Here is an 18037-nt window from a genome sequence, read left to right on the forward strand (position 1 = left end):
CTGTGGGTCAGAGGGTGCCCATCGGAAGCTCACCTGATCCTGGAGCACCAGCCGGGGCTCTGGCTCAGGGGAGAGCCCCCCGTCTCCAGTTTGTGGCCGTGGGATTGTGGAGCCAGGGTCCTGGGTGTCTCAGGGCCCAGCGAGCACGCTGAAGGCCTCTAGACGCGTCGAGGGGCAGGCCGGGCTCACCGGCCAGAGGGCCTTTTGGCCTCCACTCTCCGCAGACTGGCCAGAAGCCACATGCAGCCCAGCCCTGCAAAGGCCCAGTGCATGGGAACTCGAGCAGAAGCAGGGCAGGCTGGGGCCCCCAAACAACCGGAGTTTACACCTGTCTTGCATCTGGAACCTTCTGTGGAAAACGTGAAAACAGTGGCAGATCTTAATTTGGAAGTTTATCCTGTTTTGGCGTCTTTCAAATATAGGAAAAATAATTCTTTTTCTTCAAGTACATCAGAGTAGAAAAAGAAGTCCGCTTTCCCTCGGTCCAGTGTGATCAGCTCAAACTCTGCGGCCAGCCGCTCAGGGCCTGTGCACAGGCCCGGGCCGTGTCTGTGGGCCACTTGCTCACCTGCCTTCTAGATAAAGAAGCTGCTGGCTTCAGTGAACACGGTGTTCCATTAGACACATTTCTCTTTCTAGCTCATTAAAGGGTTACCCGTGGCGCCTTCTGCTCTTGAACAGGCTAGAGAGCATGCTGGGTGCAGAGACGCACAGCCTTCAGGGAGATTCTGGGCAGAGGACTGGCCTTGGCGGTCTGCGCGCGGAACCGCCAGCGTGGGCCCAAGAGGCAGGGGGAAGTGACCCCCTTCTTTCACTCCAGACACAAGCAGGGCGGGCCCTCCAAAGGCCGCCCTGGGATCCATGGCACTGTTTGGTTTTCCATCAAAACGACAGAACACAGCCAAATTCTACCTTAAAAGCATTGCTTACAAAAGGTACGGACTAGATGGACAAGTCATCAGTCAAGTCTTTCTCTGGATCTTGAGAAATTAGAAACAGCTCATTGAAACATTTCAGAAACAACCATGTGCATGAAGAGGACACAGCTTGGGGGGCTGCCTCACCCAGGGGGCCGGCCAGGGGGGTCGCCTGCCCTCGGACACGCCCCAGCTCCTTGACGTTGACCGTCTCAGTCACGTTCAAAGGGGAACAGGAAGTCCACTTTACTCCCAGCCATTGTCTTTGATCATGTGAGCGAGCTCGATGATAAATTTTCCTTCTTTATACTTCTGACTGCTTTCAAAGGCGTGCTCCTTGAAGAGAGAGAGAGGTTTCAGAATAGAATCCGTTTCATTTTTCAACTTCTACATGCAGCGAAGAAAGGAAGGACAGGGTCACATCTCCCAGACATGGCCCACGCCGTGCAGCCCGGGGCCGAGGAGGGGCTGCTGTGCCAGGGGTCAGGCGTTGGCAGGAGCTACAGTGTCAGCTGTGCGGCTGAGCATGGGCTCAGCAGGGCAGTTCAGAAGGGATGGTGAGCAGGAGCCTCCTTCCTGGGGCTCGGGGTCACAAGTGGTGGAAAGGAGCGGGGGGTGGGGCGGGCCAGGGCGCACTGGTGCTGGAATCACGTCTTCCATGCACTTCCCCGCCCTCCCACGATGGGCCCAGGAGGGTCCTGGGGTGGGGGCTGAGCACCCAGATGAAACGGCTGTGAGCATGACCGCAGGGTCACGTCCACAGGCCTCTGCCCGTGCCCAGCCAATGATCACCTGCGAGGCAGGCGCAGCCTCCCTGCCCCCCTGGCCTGTGGCCCCGCCTTGATGGTCGGCACCCGTCCTGTTTCCGGCCCGCTATCTCCACGGTCAGGCGGACCCCGGGGACTCACATATTTCCACCCGAGCGTGGTCTTGCAGTTCTCGCAGTAGATGTCGGCCACGGCGTGCAGGCCGGTGAGCAGGACTCGCTCCTCCGCAGGGCCGCAGCCCACATTCACCCTGCGGGGAGGAGGCACTGGCACCCTTGCAGGGCCAAGCCCGCTTTTCCACCCGCCGGCTGCCCCCGGGACCCAGGGGTGTCCTCCCTGACTCCCCAGCTGTCCCTTGCCCCTCAGAAGAGAAGGCACAATTTCTGGCTTCCCCCCCAAGAACCCAGGACGCTGCGAGGAGGCACCCAGAGTTCGCTGTTTCCATGGAAACCAAGATGGACCCCAGCTGGGGGCACCCCACCCCCTGGCCTCTCAGAATAGCTGGCGCGGCCCTGGCCCTGGTACTCACACTGAGTTGAAGAGGTAGGCTCGCCCCTGACTTCCCTGGAAGGACTGCAGAGAAGGAAGAGGTGTCAGAGGGCCAGCCGCGGTCAGGGCTGAGTGATGGGAGCCCTGCCCTGGGAGAGTGGAGGCACCCCCGAAGACCCGGACAGGCGCGGAGGGGCCGCCGGGCAGAGCGCCCATGAGCCTGTGCCCGGGACAGTGTGTGCCAGCCTCCAGCAGATGTGGGGGGCACGGGGTTCCCGTTCTCACATGGGAACTGTGAGAAAACCATGGCCCCAGGCGGCCCCTTTCTGGGACGAAAGCTCGTAGCACGCTCACTCATTCCAGGACGGCCAAGGAGGCAGAAGAGGGCATCTGTGTGTCTCCAACCTCCGGCCAATCCCAACTGCATGGCCACAGGACCTGGAGGGGGCACTGGACGGGGACTTGTCACCCCAGTTGCCAGGCTCAAGGGACCAAGTGGGACGACAGGCCTCAAAAGTAACCAGAAACGAAACGGATCAGAACCTTCTTTTGGTTCTTGCCTATCACCCAGGAACAAGCTCCTGGCCCTGGAAGCCAAGCGGCCCGCAGCCCAGGCCTCGGTTTGCACAGGTGGATGGTGTGTGTGCAAACCCAGCCACCAGCCCCCTGGACCCGCCACTGGGCAGTGCCACAGCCAAGCCCACAGCGCAGCCGCACACACTCACACGACTTCCCACAGCCCGCCCACGAGGCTACAGACGCTCAAGGTCAGCACACCTGGGAGAGTCCATACTCCTCTCCTCATAGGCCCCTGATTTCGTGAGCAGACACTTGCCTTGGAGATCAGCTCGTCGTGATTGGCCAGGTGGGCCCTGCAGTGGACACAGCTGTAGGTTCGGTGGCAGTTGGGCAGATACGCTTGGAAAGTTTTAGACTTGGTCATCTTCACCATCGCGGGGCACTCCTGGCTCAGCTCAGGGCTGGCGCGGGAGGAGCTGCAGCTCTGCTGGGCTCTCCAACAGAAGAAGCGCCGGAACATGCACGCCAGAGCCGTTGTCGTTCAGAGGGCGTGTGGCTCCGTCCACACAGCTTGGCTGAGAGAAACGCCACAACCTGTCAACACACGGCAGAGGGTCACGGAGAGAGAGAGGACGTGCCTGGCTTAGGACGCCTGTTGCAAAGACGAGGGAGAGCGCAGGCCTAGACGTCACAGATCTAATTCTTTACGAGAAATTGTACATAACAAGAAGGTTAATACCCGACCGTGGACCCTAACTCTCCATTTAGTTGGGAGTGGCTGGTGAACCACTTTCACACATAAATAATTTGAGAAAACAGTAGCTCAAATACGTCTTTTGTCCTCTGGCTTTAGGGCATGTGGAAGAGATAGCAGCCAACAAACTTCCCATCAGAGAGACGCCAGGAGCACTGGGCCCGTCCTGCCCCGAGTAACGGAACTCGTCAGTGGCTCCAAGCACCATGACGTCTGTGCATGTGTGGTGGGTCCCGTACTGGTCTCTAGGAAATTACCTATCAATCCAGAAATACACCCTCATGCACAGTCCCGTGATTTTCAACAAGGGTGCCAAGACCATTCCGCGTGGAAAGGGCAGAGCCCTTCCAACAAATGTGCCGGGAAAACGAGACAGGCCTGTGACAGGAATGATGCCACGCACAGTGGCGCACTCGGGCCAGGCCTGAGCGCAGACTGCAGCTGGCGCCTCTTAGGAGAAAGCGCAGTGAACGCTGCATGACGCCGGACCTAGCGGCGACTCACTGGATCTGACACCAGGAGCACAGATGTGCCTGAGGACCCCGGAAGGAGACTCGAGAGGAGATGCGGAGTTGCCAGGACTCGAGGACACAGTGCAGACTGATCACCAGCAGACCCGAGGAGGGTGAAGGAGAAGGAAGCCACGTCGCATCACTCAGTACGGAGGCTGCAGAGCACTGAAGAAAAGCAGGGATGTCTGAGAAGCCTCCCGAAGGGAAGGGAAGGCCACCTTTCACCAGAGCAACTTCCCCAGTCAGTCAGCAGAAGGCGGAGGCAGTGGGGAGGCACCCCAAGGCCCTGAAGGGGAACCCCGTTCTCCCGGGACTCTGCAGCGGGAATGTCACCACGGACCACGGGACGTGTCATTTGCAGACGAGCAGCTTGACTTCCGGAAAGCATTACTGGAGGAGATTCAGGGATGTGCTTCAGACAGAAATGAGAGAACGAAACAAAGCCCACTCGGGTCTCGACTTGAGACCTCAAGGAGGCAGGATGCTGAGTAAAGAAGAGGCTGAGTGCACAGGCGGGCAGGGCAGCCCACCTCCGGAGCGCTGCGCCGTGCTCAGGATGCGTGAGCAAGAGAGCAAGGCAGAGGCGCGGGCGGAGCAGCATCCCAAAAGCAGCTTCGCGTGTGGACTAAAGGGACGCTCTGCTAAATGAAGGGTAAATGTGCCTTAAACATCTGTCCCAACAAAAAGAGCAGGTGCGTCGCTTCCAAACGTGTAAAGGGAGGTGACGAAGGGAGGGAGCGGGCCGGGGGAAGAGCAAGAAGCCTAACGAAGGAAGATTGAAACCCAGGCATTCCAGTGCGTAGGTGAAACGTAAGTGGACTCACGTTAGAGTTGAAGGTTTCAGACTAGACAGAAAACACACTTTATCTCGATGCTGCTTCCAAGACACACACCTTAAATTAAGGCTCAGAGAGGACGAAAGGAGAAGCAAGAGGCTGGGCGGCAGCAGCAAGACCCGTGGCCGTGATTACTCGCTGACGCGCGCGGTTCCCACAAAGACGGAACAACAGAGAAAAGCACGTCGGAGCCGCAGTGGTGGCTCCTCACACCCGTCAGAAGGGCCGTCCTAAAGACCACAGATAGCAAAGGCTGCAGAGGGTGTGCACAAGAGGGGCTCCTGGCGCTGCTGCTGGGAGTGCGCACTGGTGCAGCCACCGGGGAGAGCAGCGTGGGGGTTTCAGTTACCACACAACCAACCTAGCGAGCCCACTTATCTGGAGGAAACATTCAAGAGGGTACACGCAGCCCAGCGTTCATATCAGCACCGCTCAAAACAGCCAAGAATGGAAGCAGCTGAGTGTCCACTGACAGGAGTGGATGGAGGCACCGTGGGGTGTTTGTGCACACACACACATGTACACACACATGTACACACACATGTACACACACATGTACACACACACACATGTACACACACACACACACACGCACACGCTTCATAATAATGCCATTGGCAGCAGCGTGGACTGACCTAGAGATCATCACGTTAAGCGAAGTTAGACAGATATCATAAGGTGCCACTTACAGGTGGGATCCAAAAACTGACACAAGTCAACTGATTCACGAAACAGAAACCAACTCAGGAAACAGACTCACGGTTCCCAAAGGGGAGAGGCAGGCAGGGGAGAGAAAAGCTAGGAGTTTGGGCTTAACACACACACACTGCTATATGTGAAGCGGTCAACATGGACGTCTGCTGTGCGGCGCAGGGAGCTCCGCCAAATGCTCCGTGACAACCCATACGGGAGAGTCTGCAGGAGTGAAGGCACACTGCATCGCTGCTGCGCGCCGGACAGACACGGCGCTGACACCAACCACATCGCAAGGAAGATGAACGAAAAAGTTAAAGCAGCAAATGGATAGAAAAAGTACTAAAATAATGAAAACTATTACATATGTTTGTATTTCCCTTAAATAATAACATTTAATGGAAAAACTTGATGTTCAAGCTGGTTTTAGAAAAGGCAGAGGAACCAGAGATCAAATTGCCAACATCCGCTGGATCATGGAAAAAGCAAGAGAGTTCCAGAAAAACATCTATTTCTGCTTTATTGACTATGCCAAAGCCTTTGACTGTGTGGATCACAATCAACTGTGGAAAATTCTGAAAGAGATGGGAATACCAGACCACCTGATCTGCCTCTTGAGAAATTTGTATGCAGGTCAGGAAGCAACAGTTAGAACTGGACATGGAACAACAGGCTGGTTCCAAATAGGAAAAGGAGTACGTCAAGGCTGTATATTGTCACCCTGCTTATTTAACTTATATGCAGAGTACATTATGAGAAATGCTGGACTGGAAGAAGCACAAGCTGGAATCAAGATTGCTGGGAGAAATATCAATAACCTCAGATATGCAGATGACACCACCCTTATGGCAGAAAGTGAAGAGGAACTCAAAAGCCTCTTGATGAAAGTGAAAGTGGAGAGTGAAGAAGTTGGCTTAAAGCTCAACATTCAGAAAACAAAGATCATGGCATCCGGTCCAACACTTCATGGCAAATAGATGGGGAAACAGTGCAAACAGTGGCTGACTTTATTTTTCTGGGCTCCAAAATCACTGCAGATGGTGACTGCAGCCATGAAATTAAAAGATGCTTACTCCTTGGAAGGAAAGTTATGACCAACCTAGATAGCATATTCAAAAGCAGAGACATTGCCAACAAAGATCCGTCTAGTCAAGGCTATGGTTTTTCCTGTGGTCATGTATGGATGTGAGAGTTGGACTGTGAAGAAGGCTGAGCGCCGAAGAATTGATGGTTTTGAACTGTGGTGTTTTAGAAGACTCTTGAGAGTCCCTTGGACTGCAAGGAGGTCCAACCAGTCCATTCTGAAGGAGATCAGCCCTGGGATTTCTTTGGAAGGAATGATGCTGAAGCTGAAACTCCAGTACTTTGGCCACCTCATGAGAAGAGTTGACTCATTGGAAAAGACCCTGATGCTGGGAGGGATTGGGGGCAGGAGGAGAAGGGGACGCCAGAGGATGAGATGGCTGGATGGCATCACTGACTTGATGGACGTGAGTCTGGGTGAACTCCGGGAGTTGGTGATGGACAGGGAGGCCTGGCGTGCTGCGATTCATGGGTTCGCAAAGAGTCGGACACGACTGAGTGACTGAACTGAACTGATCTGAATGGAAAAACTTCCATTAGATAAAACAGCAGGGAGATAAGTAGCAAGTATAAATCTTGTTACTTCCTAACAGTCTCAAAATACGTAAGTCAAAAGTTGGAACAACTTTGAGATAAATTTGTAATCAAAATAGGACCATGGTTGTATATAATCTTTGGCATGCTGCATATAACCACATAAGCATACAGTGTACTCCACTGCACTCTTCACCAGCTGACAGAGCAAACACAAATGCAGGCAGACACACATTTTGATGAAGCAACTGGAGCTGAAACACATGTAGAAAACCGTCTGAGAACCAGAGACTCCAGCTCATTACTTCACGTGCACATCTACCGAGCACACGGCGCGCCTCAGCACTCAGGGTGGGACTCACGGCGTGCCCTCAGACCTCGGCACAAACCACAAGTCAGTGTGTAACTAGAAGACTTCTCATATGCTTGTAACTTAGGAAATATGCTTCTATATACCCCTGTGACTAAGAATAATGGAAATCAGAAAATATTTTGAACAATAAAACAGGCTTCCCTGATGGCTCAGCTGGTAAAGAATCCACCTGCAATGCGAGAGACCTGGATTCGATCCCTGGGTGGGGAAGATCCCCTGGAGAAGGGAAAGGCTACTCCAGTATTCTGGCCTGGAGAAGTCCATGGACTGTGCAGTCCAAGAGGTCACAAAGAGTCAGGCAGGACTAAGCGACTTCCAAACCATAAAATAATTACCAGAACTTAAGGGGAATGTAGGTTCTTACAGGATGGATATTAGAAGACAGGTGGGATTACTGAGCTAAACACCCATCTTTAAAAACGTCCAGAAGTCACAGGAAAGCAACCCCAAGAAAATATAAGAAAGTAAACAAATAGGGAAAAAAAATTAAGGAAAGAGAAAAGGGAAGCTGGACCCCCTGGAGAGGATCCACGAGGCAGAGGCGCGCCTGTCGGCTCAGCCAGCCCCCGGAGACGCAAACAAGCGTAAGACTCGGCACAGGTGCTGCGGTCGGCTCAAGTCAACAGAGGTGAAGGCCTGAACCACACGATGATTCCTGGAAAAAAGCTTAAAAATATGACTCCAGAAGAACTAGAAAAGCTGAATAATCCTGTCAACACAAATCAAGTCACTGGTAAAAATTCTCCTCCTCCAATACACACCCTGGTAGCAAAGAACGTCCCTGGAGAAGTCGACTGCACCTCCAGAGAGGGCTCATTCCAACCTGCTGAGAACGCTTCCCGGGAAGAGAAAGAGGAAGCACCTTCCCACCATTTCACGTGGCTACCTGACCTCAAACCCCTGTCTGGGGGTCCGCACTTTCACTGCTGGGGCTCAGGTTCCGTCCGTGGTTGGGGAACAGACCTCGCAAGTCCTGCGGCAGAGCCAGAAAAGAAAAACAAGAACGGAATCCACTAAGCTTCTTCAAAGAAACCAAGATGCAAACATCCTATGCAATACTGACCGGACGGGACCCAGCACTACAGCTGGGGGTCTCATCACAAGAACAACATTGGAAACATTTACCACAGTTGTTCCATTTATCTGAATGGATGGAAAAAAGTTTGGAAAAATTTAACATCCATTCACAATTTAAAAAACATTCCATGCAAACTAAGATTGTGAAGAGAACTGTTTTGAGGCATGGACCAAAACATCATACACAATGTTACAAGTTGGAAAGTGTCCTTTGAGATGCGGACTAAACCAGGAGGCCTCTACACCCTCATGCAGCCTCCCAGGAGCCCCAGCCAGCTCCACAAGGCCAGGAGAAAAGCCTCCTAAGTGAAACCATGCTGGCACACAGCAGTGTAACAACAGAGTATCTGTGAGCAGACTCAAGACCCGAAACACCTTGTACACAATTCTGAGGGGTAAAAACACAGCCCTACATCCATAAAGAAGGCTGAGCGCCAAAGAATTGATGCTTTTGAACTGTGGTGTTGGAGAACACTCTTGAGAGTCCCTTGGACTGCAAGGAGATCCAACCAGTCCATTCTGAAGGAGATAAGTCCTGAATATTCATTGGAAGGACTGATGCTGAAGCTGAAACTGCAATACTTCGGCCACCTGACGCGAACAGCTGACTCATTTGAAAAGACTCTGATGCTGATTGAAGGCGGGAGGAGAAGGGGACGCCAGAGGATGAGATGGCTGGATGGCATCACCGACTTGATGGGCATGAGTTTGAGTGAACTCCGGGAGTTGGTGATGGACAGGGAGGCCTGGCGTGCTGCAGTCCATGGAGTCGCAGTCAGACACGACTGAGCGCCTGAACTGAACATCCATGGGGAGCTACACCATGACCAGGACTGGAGATTCCGTGAATATGAATCTTCCTCAAAGTCACTGTTGAATACAATTCAAGTCACAGCATAGGAAGCACTGTACACACGGCATAGGAAACGTGTGTGTGTCCACCCGCGAGTGCAAATGAGCCAGGGAGCCGGCGGGACAGAGAGATCGGGTCTGGAAGTGTCTGCGGGGGACGGAGGCTTCCTTGACCCTCTCAGGGTCCCTGGTGGGGTCTGAAAAGGAAGCAGTAACCGGAGTGGGAAGCATTTACACCTTTCAGACCAGGACTCGGTCGGTTTGAGAAGAACTAACAGGGCGGGAAGGGTTTGGGCTGGGGTGGTCCAGGAGGAGGACCCCCAGTGGCCCCCCTGCTCGGGCTCGCCACGCCTCCTGCTGTCTCTCAGACTCCTCCAGCTCACGGTGCCCAGGAAGCTTCGGGCTACACCGGGCGGTGTGTCCTGGGGTGGGGGGCCGGCTGGTCGGCGGGGGGGGGGGGGGGGGGGGCGGGGGCCGGGGGGGCGCGGGGGCGGGGCGGGCATACCAGCCTCAACCAGGAAGGAAAGCGTTCCCTGCCTGCAGGCCCCAAATCCATCTCCATGTCTTCACCTGAGTCTTCTCTGTATTTAAAGGAGCCTTAAATGTGGTACCTTCTCTTTTAGCCCTGGTGGCTCAACTTCAGAGCCCTGGGCCCCTTTCGAGGCAGAAGCACCAGTGACCTGGGCAGAGACCACCGGACGGCCTTCACCAAGCCCTGCCTTTAAACAGGCGACTGCACGGCAGCCCACCCGTCTTCTTGCCTGGAGAATCCCAAGGACAGAGGTGCCTGGCCGGCTGCAGTCCACGGGGTCGCACAGAGTCGGACACGACTGAGCAACTTTTGCTTTTCCCTCTTAGAACGGGGACACCCCTCATTTCTAACTCCGAGTGACCTCTAACAGGGCAGGGCTGTTTAAGTGGCATCTTGGGGACTTCCCTGGTGTCCCAGGGGTTAGGACTCGGCGCCTCCACTGCAGGGGCAAGGGTTCAGTCCCTGATGGGGTAACGAAGACCCTGCCCCTGGTACAGCCAAGCAGACAGGGTGATGGCTTGCCAAGGCTTTTCTGTTTCTTTGAATTTCTCCCGGTGTAGATCGCCTCCCGCATACTGCCAGCCCCCCGGAGGCCCCTTCCCCTGGAGCGCCAGGCCCCGTCCATCCTCGGTGCCCACGGTCACCCTTCAAAGGCCGGCGTGCCTCCAGCCCACGTGTTCTGCCATCTGTCCTGCCCTCCCTCCTCGCTGACCCCTGGGGAACCCAGCGGAGCAGGGGCCCAGCCTGGATCTTGGTCACAGAGAAGCGTGTTGTGATTTAACTGGGATTTTGGGCTGGGCATCCCCGAGGCCCACTTCTCCAGCCACCAGTACAGCGCGCTCTTCGAGGAGACCTGCTGACAGGTCAGGACCCATCTTAGCACTTGAAGAGCAAACACACCACCGGCCTCACTGCTGTGGCTGCTGTGTCCCTGGGTTTGGGGAGCAGCCACCATCCTCCTAAGATGCTAGTGTGGGGTAAGTTTTTAGAGCAAAAATAACATTCTGGATTCCAGAAGTTTTCCTCCTAAAATAAGCATGGATATTTATTTTGAGAACGTGAATCAGGCCCATGTCCATATGGTGCTTCACCATTCGGAAGACAAACCTGAGAACCAGAACCCCAAGCGAGCGGCTGACTCCCGGGAGGGTGTGGGCTCCGGCCCCTCTGGCCCATCGTGGGTTTGTGAGTCCTCCCGGCCCCGCCCTGCCCACCTGCCTGCTGAGCAGTGCGCTGGCACCCAGCCTTTCTTTTCTAAGAGCCTCTGATACAATGTTTTAATTTCTCCCCCTAGTAACTAAGAGTCCTTGGGTGCCTCCTAGCAGAAGTCGCCCACTTGCTGCTCAGAAGGGAAGACACAGGCAGGGATGCCTCTCTTCAGCTCCAAGAGGGAGAGGAGGAAAGACGCTGGGACGCTTGGCCATTTTAGGAGCCTCGTGCTCATTGAAACACCAAGCACCCCTTTTGTCGAGGAAGGGATGGGAAAACCAGAGACGCAGAGAGGAGCCAGAACGGGGCTGGTGCTCAGCAGAGGCTGTGCAGCTGAGGGTTGGGGGTGGGGGGACTCAGACGGACCAAGACTGAACAAAGCCACATGAGGGGAAGCTGGGGGGCCTCAAGCCAAATTGCTACCCGACCTGTAAAATGGGCCCAGGCGCCCCGAGAATAGCTCCGGGCGTCAGGTAGGCTGCGCGGTGGCCAAGGGCTGTGTCCATGCCTAACAGCGCCCACGGGGATCCCTGGTCCTGAGGCCGCCTGGGTGTGGACACGGCCTGACTCCATGGCCAGCGACAGGCCCAGTGTTGCAGTCACCGCAGGGGTGTCACCCAGCGCCCAACTGGACCAAACCCTCCCCACTGTCCTCCCTGGAGCCTCAGCCTCCAGGGACCCGGCGTCCAGCGCTTGCTCCGTCCTCCCCTCTCTCCACACTCTCCCCACTCCTGCAGGTTTTGCTGATCAGCCAATCTAACCCCTTTCTAAAAAGTTAAAACCAAACGACTCTGGATAAAGTGTCAGAGATGAGGAGGAGAACTTCCACTGCTTCTTCATATTTGAAACTACCTTCCCTCATCAGTTTTTCAGGGAGGAAGAGACTCCCGCGCAGCAAGTCCTCGTGGGCATCCACCTCGCCCCCCGCCCCAGGATCCTGGCGGGCCCTGACAAGGCAGGGAGGGATCAAAGGCTCTGGACATAAAGAGCTTTATAAAGGCATGTACTTTTACCAGTTTTTAATTTTGGCAAGCACACAGGCCCACGCTGGGCGGCAGTGGGCACGCTGGGTAGAGCGCAGGCTGGGACGGGCTGGACTACCTTTGCAACTCTTGTGTAAACATAAAAGTTGTTCCAAAGTAAGCTGATTTCAACTCAAAAAGACTCAAACAGATTGGTAATCAAGATCACTCAGTGCCCAGTGCTAGGTGGTTACAGCCCTGCTAAGACGGGGCTGCCCCTGGGCCTGGCCAAGGCTCCCCCCACGGAGAAGACACCTGGCCCCTAAGATACAAGGGGGAGGCGGCGGGAGGGGCCCAAGCTGGCCTATGTCAGACCAGAGGCCGAAGCAGGGTCGCAAAGCTCAACACCGGGAACGGGCCAGCTGCTGCCGGGGGCGGGGCTCGGCCGGCGTGTCCACCTCCGGGGAGCAGAGGGGCCGCCTGCTCAGGGCCGCACCTGAGAGCCATCCCCGGAGGCGGAAAGAACGTTCTTGGCGCAGAACAACAGGTTGAGGTGTGTGTACGCTTCCACAGAAAGAAGGCACGTAGCGGCTCAGAAAAGGCCGGGGGTGGGGCCGTGGTCCACCTAGCACGGAACCGGGCCCAGTCCCACCCAGAACGGGCCAGACCTGGACTCGGCGCCGCCCGGGGCTCGGGGCTCCGGCAGCGAGCCCCGAAGCCCGACGGGCACGATTCGTTTGGGCCTCGCCCTGCACAAGGGCCCTTCGGTGCAAACGCGGGGGCCTCTTTTGTCCCCACCGCCCCCCCGCCCCAGCCGCGACCCTGCCTCCGGGGAAGAAGCCTGTTTACCCCCGGGCGGGCGGCTGCACCCGCACCTTCTCCGCGGCGGGGCGGGGTCGGAGGCGGCGCGCCCGCCCCGAGTCCCGGGCCGCGCCGAGCCCGGCGGCCCCCGCCCGCGGCCGACGCCGCTGGTCCCCGGGGCCCGCCCTACTCACGGCCGCCCACCGCTCCGCGCCCCGGCCCGCAGCGCCCATCGGCCCGGCCTCGCTCAGCGCGGGCGCGGGTCTCCGGCGGCCCCGGAGCGGCCCGGGACGCGCTGCGGCCGTTGGCGCCCCGGCCGCCCGCGAGGCATCCCCGCCGCCGCCCGCGGGCCGCCTGCCCTTTGTTTTGGAGCCACGGCCCCGCCGCGCCGCCGTTAACGGCCTCGGAGCTAGGCGCCCGCCAATCAGCGCGCGCCCCCGCCCAGGGCCCGCCCCGCGCCCCGCCCCGCGCGCCCCGCCCAGAGCACCGCCCGCTCCCCATCGGTCGGGCAGGGCGGGGCGCACGTGTCGCGGCGCGCGCCGCACGCCCATTGGCCGGCCCTGCCAGCTGGGCCTCGGAGCCAGCCAGTGAGGGCCGAGGAGCGCGGGGGCGGGGCCGCCGGGGCGGGGCGGGGCCGGCGAGGAGCGCGGGGGCGGGGTCGGCGGGGCGGGCGGGGTCGGCGGGGCGGGGCGGGGCGGGGCGGGGCGGGGCGGGGCGGGGCGGGGCGGGGCGGGGGACGGCGAGGAGCGCGGGGCCGGGGCCAGCAAGGCGGGGCGGGGCTGTCAAGGAGCGCGGGGGCGGGGCCGGCGGGGCTGCCGAGGAGCGCGGGGGCGGGGCCGGCGAGGAGCGCGGGGGCGGGGACTGGCGGGGGCGGGGACTGGCGGGGGCGGGGCGGGGCGGGGCCGGCTCCAGGAGGTGTGCGGCGCGCAGGCGCGGGTTCTCTGGGACTGGGCGCTGGGCTCGCAGGGGTTTCCGGCGGTCGGAGCCAGGCGCTGGGCGCACTGCGTCCTCCGTTTCTCCTCGGGATGCACGCGCAGGTCGGCCCAGGGCACGTCGGCTCACAGGGCCGGGGGTCGGCGGACAGGGCGCGAGCCGGGCGACCTGGCCCGACCCCCCTCGGAGACCTCGTCCCCTGGTGGGTCCTCAGCGTCGCCTTCCTGCCCCACTCTAGGCATCCTGGGAACTGCTGACCTGAGCGCCTCCGATGCAGACATGACCCGACGGGGAGCCCCGCACAGCCCGCCGCCGACCCGCGGCTGCACTCCGTCCTACAGGCTTGCCCATAGGTCACTGTGTGGATCCCAGGGCCCTTCTTCCTAGACTGCTGTTGAAATCCCATCAGCACCACCCGCGTGGTTGAGGTCACAGCATAGAATCCCTTTCTAGACAAAGTATTGTGAAATCAACTGGGCCTTAGAAAGCATCACTACGAACAAAGCTAGTGGAGATGATGGAATTCCAGTTGAGCTATTTCAAATCCTAAAAGATGATGCTGTGAAAGTGCTGCACTCAATATGCCAGCAAACTTGGAAAACTCAGCTGCAGCCACAGGACTGGAAAAGGTCAGTTTTCATTCCAATCCCAAAGAAAGGCAATGCCAAAGAATGCTCAAACTACCGCACAATTGCACTCATCTCACACGCTAGTAATGCTCAAAAGCCCTCAAGCCAGGCTTCAGCAGTAGGTGAACCAAGAACTTCCAGATGTTTAAGCTGGATTTAGAAGAGGCAGAGGAATCAGAGATCAAATTGCCAACATCTGCTGGATTATCAAAAAAGTAAGAGAGTTCCAGAAAAACATCTATTTCTGCTTTATTGACTATGCCAAAGCCTTTGACTGTGTGGATCACAATAAACTGTGGAAAATTCTGAAAGAGATGGGAATACCAGACCACCTGACCTGTCTCCTCAGAAATCTGTATGCAGGTCAGGAAGCAACAGTTAGAACTGGACATGGAACAACAGACTGGTTCCAAACGGGGAAAGGGGTAAGTCAAGGCTGTATATTGTCACCCTGCTTATTTAACTTATATGCAGTGTACATCATGTGAAATGCCAGGCTGGATGAAGCACAAGCTGGAATCAAGATTGCCGGAAGAGATATCAATAACCTCAGATATGCAGATGACACCACCCTTATGGCAGAAAGTGAAGAGGAACTGAAAAGCCTCTTGATGAAAGTGAAAGAGGAGAGTGAAAAAGCTGACTTTAAACTCAACATTAAAAAAGCAAAGATCATGGCATATGGTCCCATCACTTCATGGCAAATAGATGAGGAAACAATGGAAACAGTGACAGACTGTTTTCTTGGGCTCCCAAATTGCTGCAGATGGCAGCTGCAGCCATGAAATTAAAAGATGCTTGCTTTTTGGAAGAAAAACTATGACAAACCTAAACAGCGTATTAAAAAGCACAGATAGTACTTTGCCGACAAAGGTCCGTATAGTCAAAGCTCTGGTCTTTCCAGTAGTCATGTATGGATGTGAGAGTTGGACCTTACAGAGGGCTGAGTGCCGAAGAATTGTGCTTTCCAGTGGAGCTGGAGAAGGCTCTTGAGAGCCCCTTGGACAGCAAAGAGATCAAACCAGTCCATCCTAAAGGAAATCAACCCTGAATATCCATTGGAAGGATCGATGCTGAAGCTGAAGCTCCAATACTTTGTGAAGAGCTTGATCAAAGGAATCTTGAAAATTCACGAGAAACCCTGTTGGAAATGGAAGGAGACCTGAAAAGCTTACTAGCTCACAAAAAGATGCCAGAACTGCCTTCAGGACACTTTGCCCTGGGGTCTGTGAAAAGCAGGGGGCAGGGCTTCCTGATGGGAAGAGCCAACTCCTTGGAAAAGACCCTGATGCGGGAGGGATTGGGGGCGGGAGGAGGAGGGGACGGCAGAGGAGGAGATGGCTGGATGCATCACCGACTCGATGGACGTGAGTGTGAACTCCGGGAGAGGAGGACAGGGAGGCCTGGCGTGCTGCAGTCCAGGGGGTCGCAGAGTCAGACACTGAGTGACTAAGGGCAGCATAGCGCGCTTGGCTGTTCAGCTGGTGGCGGCCTGGCTCTGGTTTCCTCCCTGAGATACAGTGTGTCCACCAAGGCTCCGCCCGGTGGTGGAGCGCATTGGCCGGCCACTGCCCTGCTCCCTGCTCCCACAGACCCCAGTGCAAGAGTGTCCTGAAGACAGTTCTCGCATCTTTTCATGAGCTATTAGATGTTTCAGGTCTCCTTCCATTTGGAAGGAGTTTCTTGTGAATTCTCAAGCTTCTGCGTCTTAAATATCAGGCTGTGGGCCTTTTCACTGTTGCCAGTCCTCTGTTGAAAGAGAATCCTGCTTTTGGTGTGAGCCGAAGGTGATATAATTTTGTAGCTTATTTTTTTTAGGTCACTGCAGTTCTTTGTTTTCTCCCATTGCGGGTTTTTCTTTAATAGATATTTTTACTGGCTTCTCAATATTAAACTTAACAAATATCCGGCTAGGAGTGCTGCTTGGGCCCCTTGAGTTTTTCTGCACTGTTTCTTCAGACCTTTTCATTCCATGAAAAATTTAGCACCAGATCTGCGGTTTGTCTCTTCATTTTATTTCCTGGCTTCCTCTTTGAGACACACCTTTTCCTTAGAATTGAAGTGAGAGCTGTGTGTGCATGAATCACGGCAGGTCCACGGCACCCTGGCATGCCAGCTCACTGGCCCTTCTCCTGCAAGGGCCTTGTCCTCTGTGTAACCCGAGACACGGACCCCCCTGCTGGCCACTGACCCAGCGCCCTTCACGTTTTTACCTAGGACCACACTACAACTTACACTTGATGGGCACAGAGTTTCCGCCTGGGATGAAAAACCGAGGGGATAGTTGCACAAGACTGTGAGTGCACTTAACACCCCAGAATTGCAACACTGAAGGGTCTTGAAATGGCAAATGTTACGTTACTGCACTTTACAGTAAAAAAAATTGTAGAAAACACACTTCACATGGTGGCCCAGCCCCACACACCAGGGCGGCTCAGGGTGCAGCCTGCACTCTTGTGCAAGGCCCGGCTATTTTCCATCCGTATTTTTCTTAACCACAGCGCACACATGACTACGTGGTTTCCCGAGCCTGCCATCCGCCACGGCCCACGGGCCGCACCCCTGCCTGGACGGCCAGCCCTGCCCCCACCCCCTTCTCTTGTGCCCACCACGGCCGCTGTCACAGCCCCTGTGGTCCCCGCACCTACCCGCCCTCAGCTGCCGCCTCATGCCGCACCCGTGGGTGGATGGGGCGCTGGGCTCGGGGCGCTGGGCCTCCTGGAGCCCTGCCCCCGCCGCCCGCCACCTGTGCCCACCCAGGCCCCCTTCCCGACGGCGCTCCTCCCTGGCCCGTCCTGCTCTCAGCCCACTCCCCGTCCGCCCCCACCACCGGGCCACATGCGTCTGCCTGTGTGCACATCCTGTCTGCTGCATTGTCTTCGCCTCATCGCTGGGTGGGCCCACGGTCATCCCCCCATTACTATCAGCGCGCGTCCCCCCAACCCTGCAGAGCGGGCAGCCCCTCCCATTCCGAGGCTCCCATCGTCCCACCCCTCTCACCAAACCTGGCTCAGGGCTCAGCCTTGTCTGAGTGGACGGTCACCTTCCTGAACATGTTCTCACTCGGTCCCAGGCTCCAGCCTCCCTGTCTCTGGCCCAGTGTCCCCAGCTCCCCCACCCTCCCGAGGCTGAGACGACTTCCGGCCCCTCAGCCTCACAGTCCAGGCTCACGTCCAGCTGCTCTCCTTACCACGTGTCCCGCCCCCCAGGAAGTTCATGAGACCTCCAGCTCCGCAGACCCTCCATCAAGCAGCCGCCTCTCCACCCCTCAGCAGAAGGTGCCGTCTGTCCCAGCGCCGCCCCGGGCCCCTGAGCCCCACACCTCCTCACTCCCCATCACACAGGCCCAGGGCTCCCCTCTCTCGCCTGCATCACCGCCCCGGCCCCCGTGGCCTCGGGCTCAGGCTCTGCCTCCTCGATTCTGTTCTCTGCAGACCGATGCTTCGAGAACCTTCCCCAGATCAGCCGCCTCTGGAAGCCGCCAGGAGCATTCTGCCTCGCGCTGACTGAAAGCCAGAGTCCCTGCAGCGCCTGACCCCTGGCTCCCCAAACTTCCTGCTTCCGC

The 18037-nt window shown here is 56.8% G+C and overlaps 1 protein-coding gene across 3 annotated transcripts; it reads right to left on the reverse strand.

Moving 5' to 3' along the window:
* Positions 1 to 373: 373 nt before the first annotated feature.
* Positions 374 to 13292, reverse strand: YPEL1 (yippee like 1). Of its 3 annotated transcripts, none has more exons than XM_027566125.1 (5): positions 13105 to 13292; positions 3009 to 3286; positions 2214 to 2257; positions 1826 to 1934; positions 374 to 1253 (listed from the first exon to the last, which is right to left on the reverse strand). In XM_027566125.1, the coding sequence occupies exons 2-5, from the start codon at positions 3210 to 3212 to the stop codon at positions 1164 to 1166; spliced, it is 447 nt and encodes a 148-aa protein (XP_027421926.1). In that variant the 5' UTR covers positions 3213 to 3286; positions 13105 to 13292; the 3' UTR covers positions 374 to 1163. The 3 variants fall into 3 exon arrangements, with proteins under 3 accessions (XP_027421926.1, XP_027421927.1, XP_027421928.1); XM_027566126.1 differs by lacking the exon at positions 13105 to 13292 and adding an exon at positions 12606 to 12932; XM_027566127.1 differs by lacking the exon at positions 13105 to 13292 and adding an exon at positions 3951 to 5331.
* Positions 13293 to 18037: the final 4745 nt, after the last annotated feature.

The sequence above is a fragment of the Bos indicus x Bos taurus genome, chromosome 17, assembly GCF_003369695.1.
Source record: "Bos indicus x Bos taurus breed Angus x Brahman F1 hybrid chromosome 17, Bos_hybrid_MaternalHap_v2.0, whole genome shotgun sequence".
Classification (NCBI taxonomy): Eukaryota; Metazoa; Chordata; class Mammalia; order Artiodactyla; family Bovidae; genus Bos; species Bos indicus x Bos taurus.

Bases quoted from the DNA above. Each gene is read 5' to 3' on its own strand.
- YPEL1 (XM_027566125.1), bottom strand. From the start codon at position 3,212: ATGTTCCGGCGCTTCTTCTGTTGGAGAGCCCAGCAGAGCTGCAGCTCC. The intron at 1,935-2,213 runs GTGAGTACCAGG...TCCTCCCCGCAG, and splicing joins GCCTACCTCTTCAACTCAGT to GGTGAATGTGGGCTGCGGCC. The intron at 1,254-1,825 runs GTGAGTCCCCGG...TCTCTCTTCAAG, and splicing joins CCACGCTCGGGTGGAAATAT to GAGCACGCCTTTGAAAGCAG.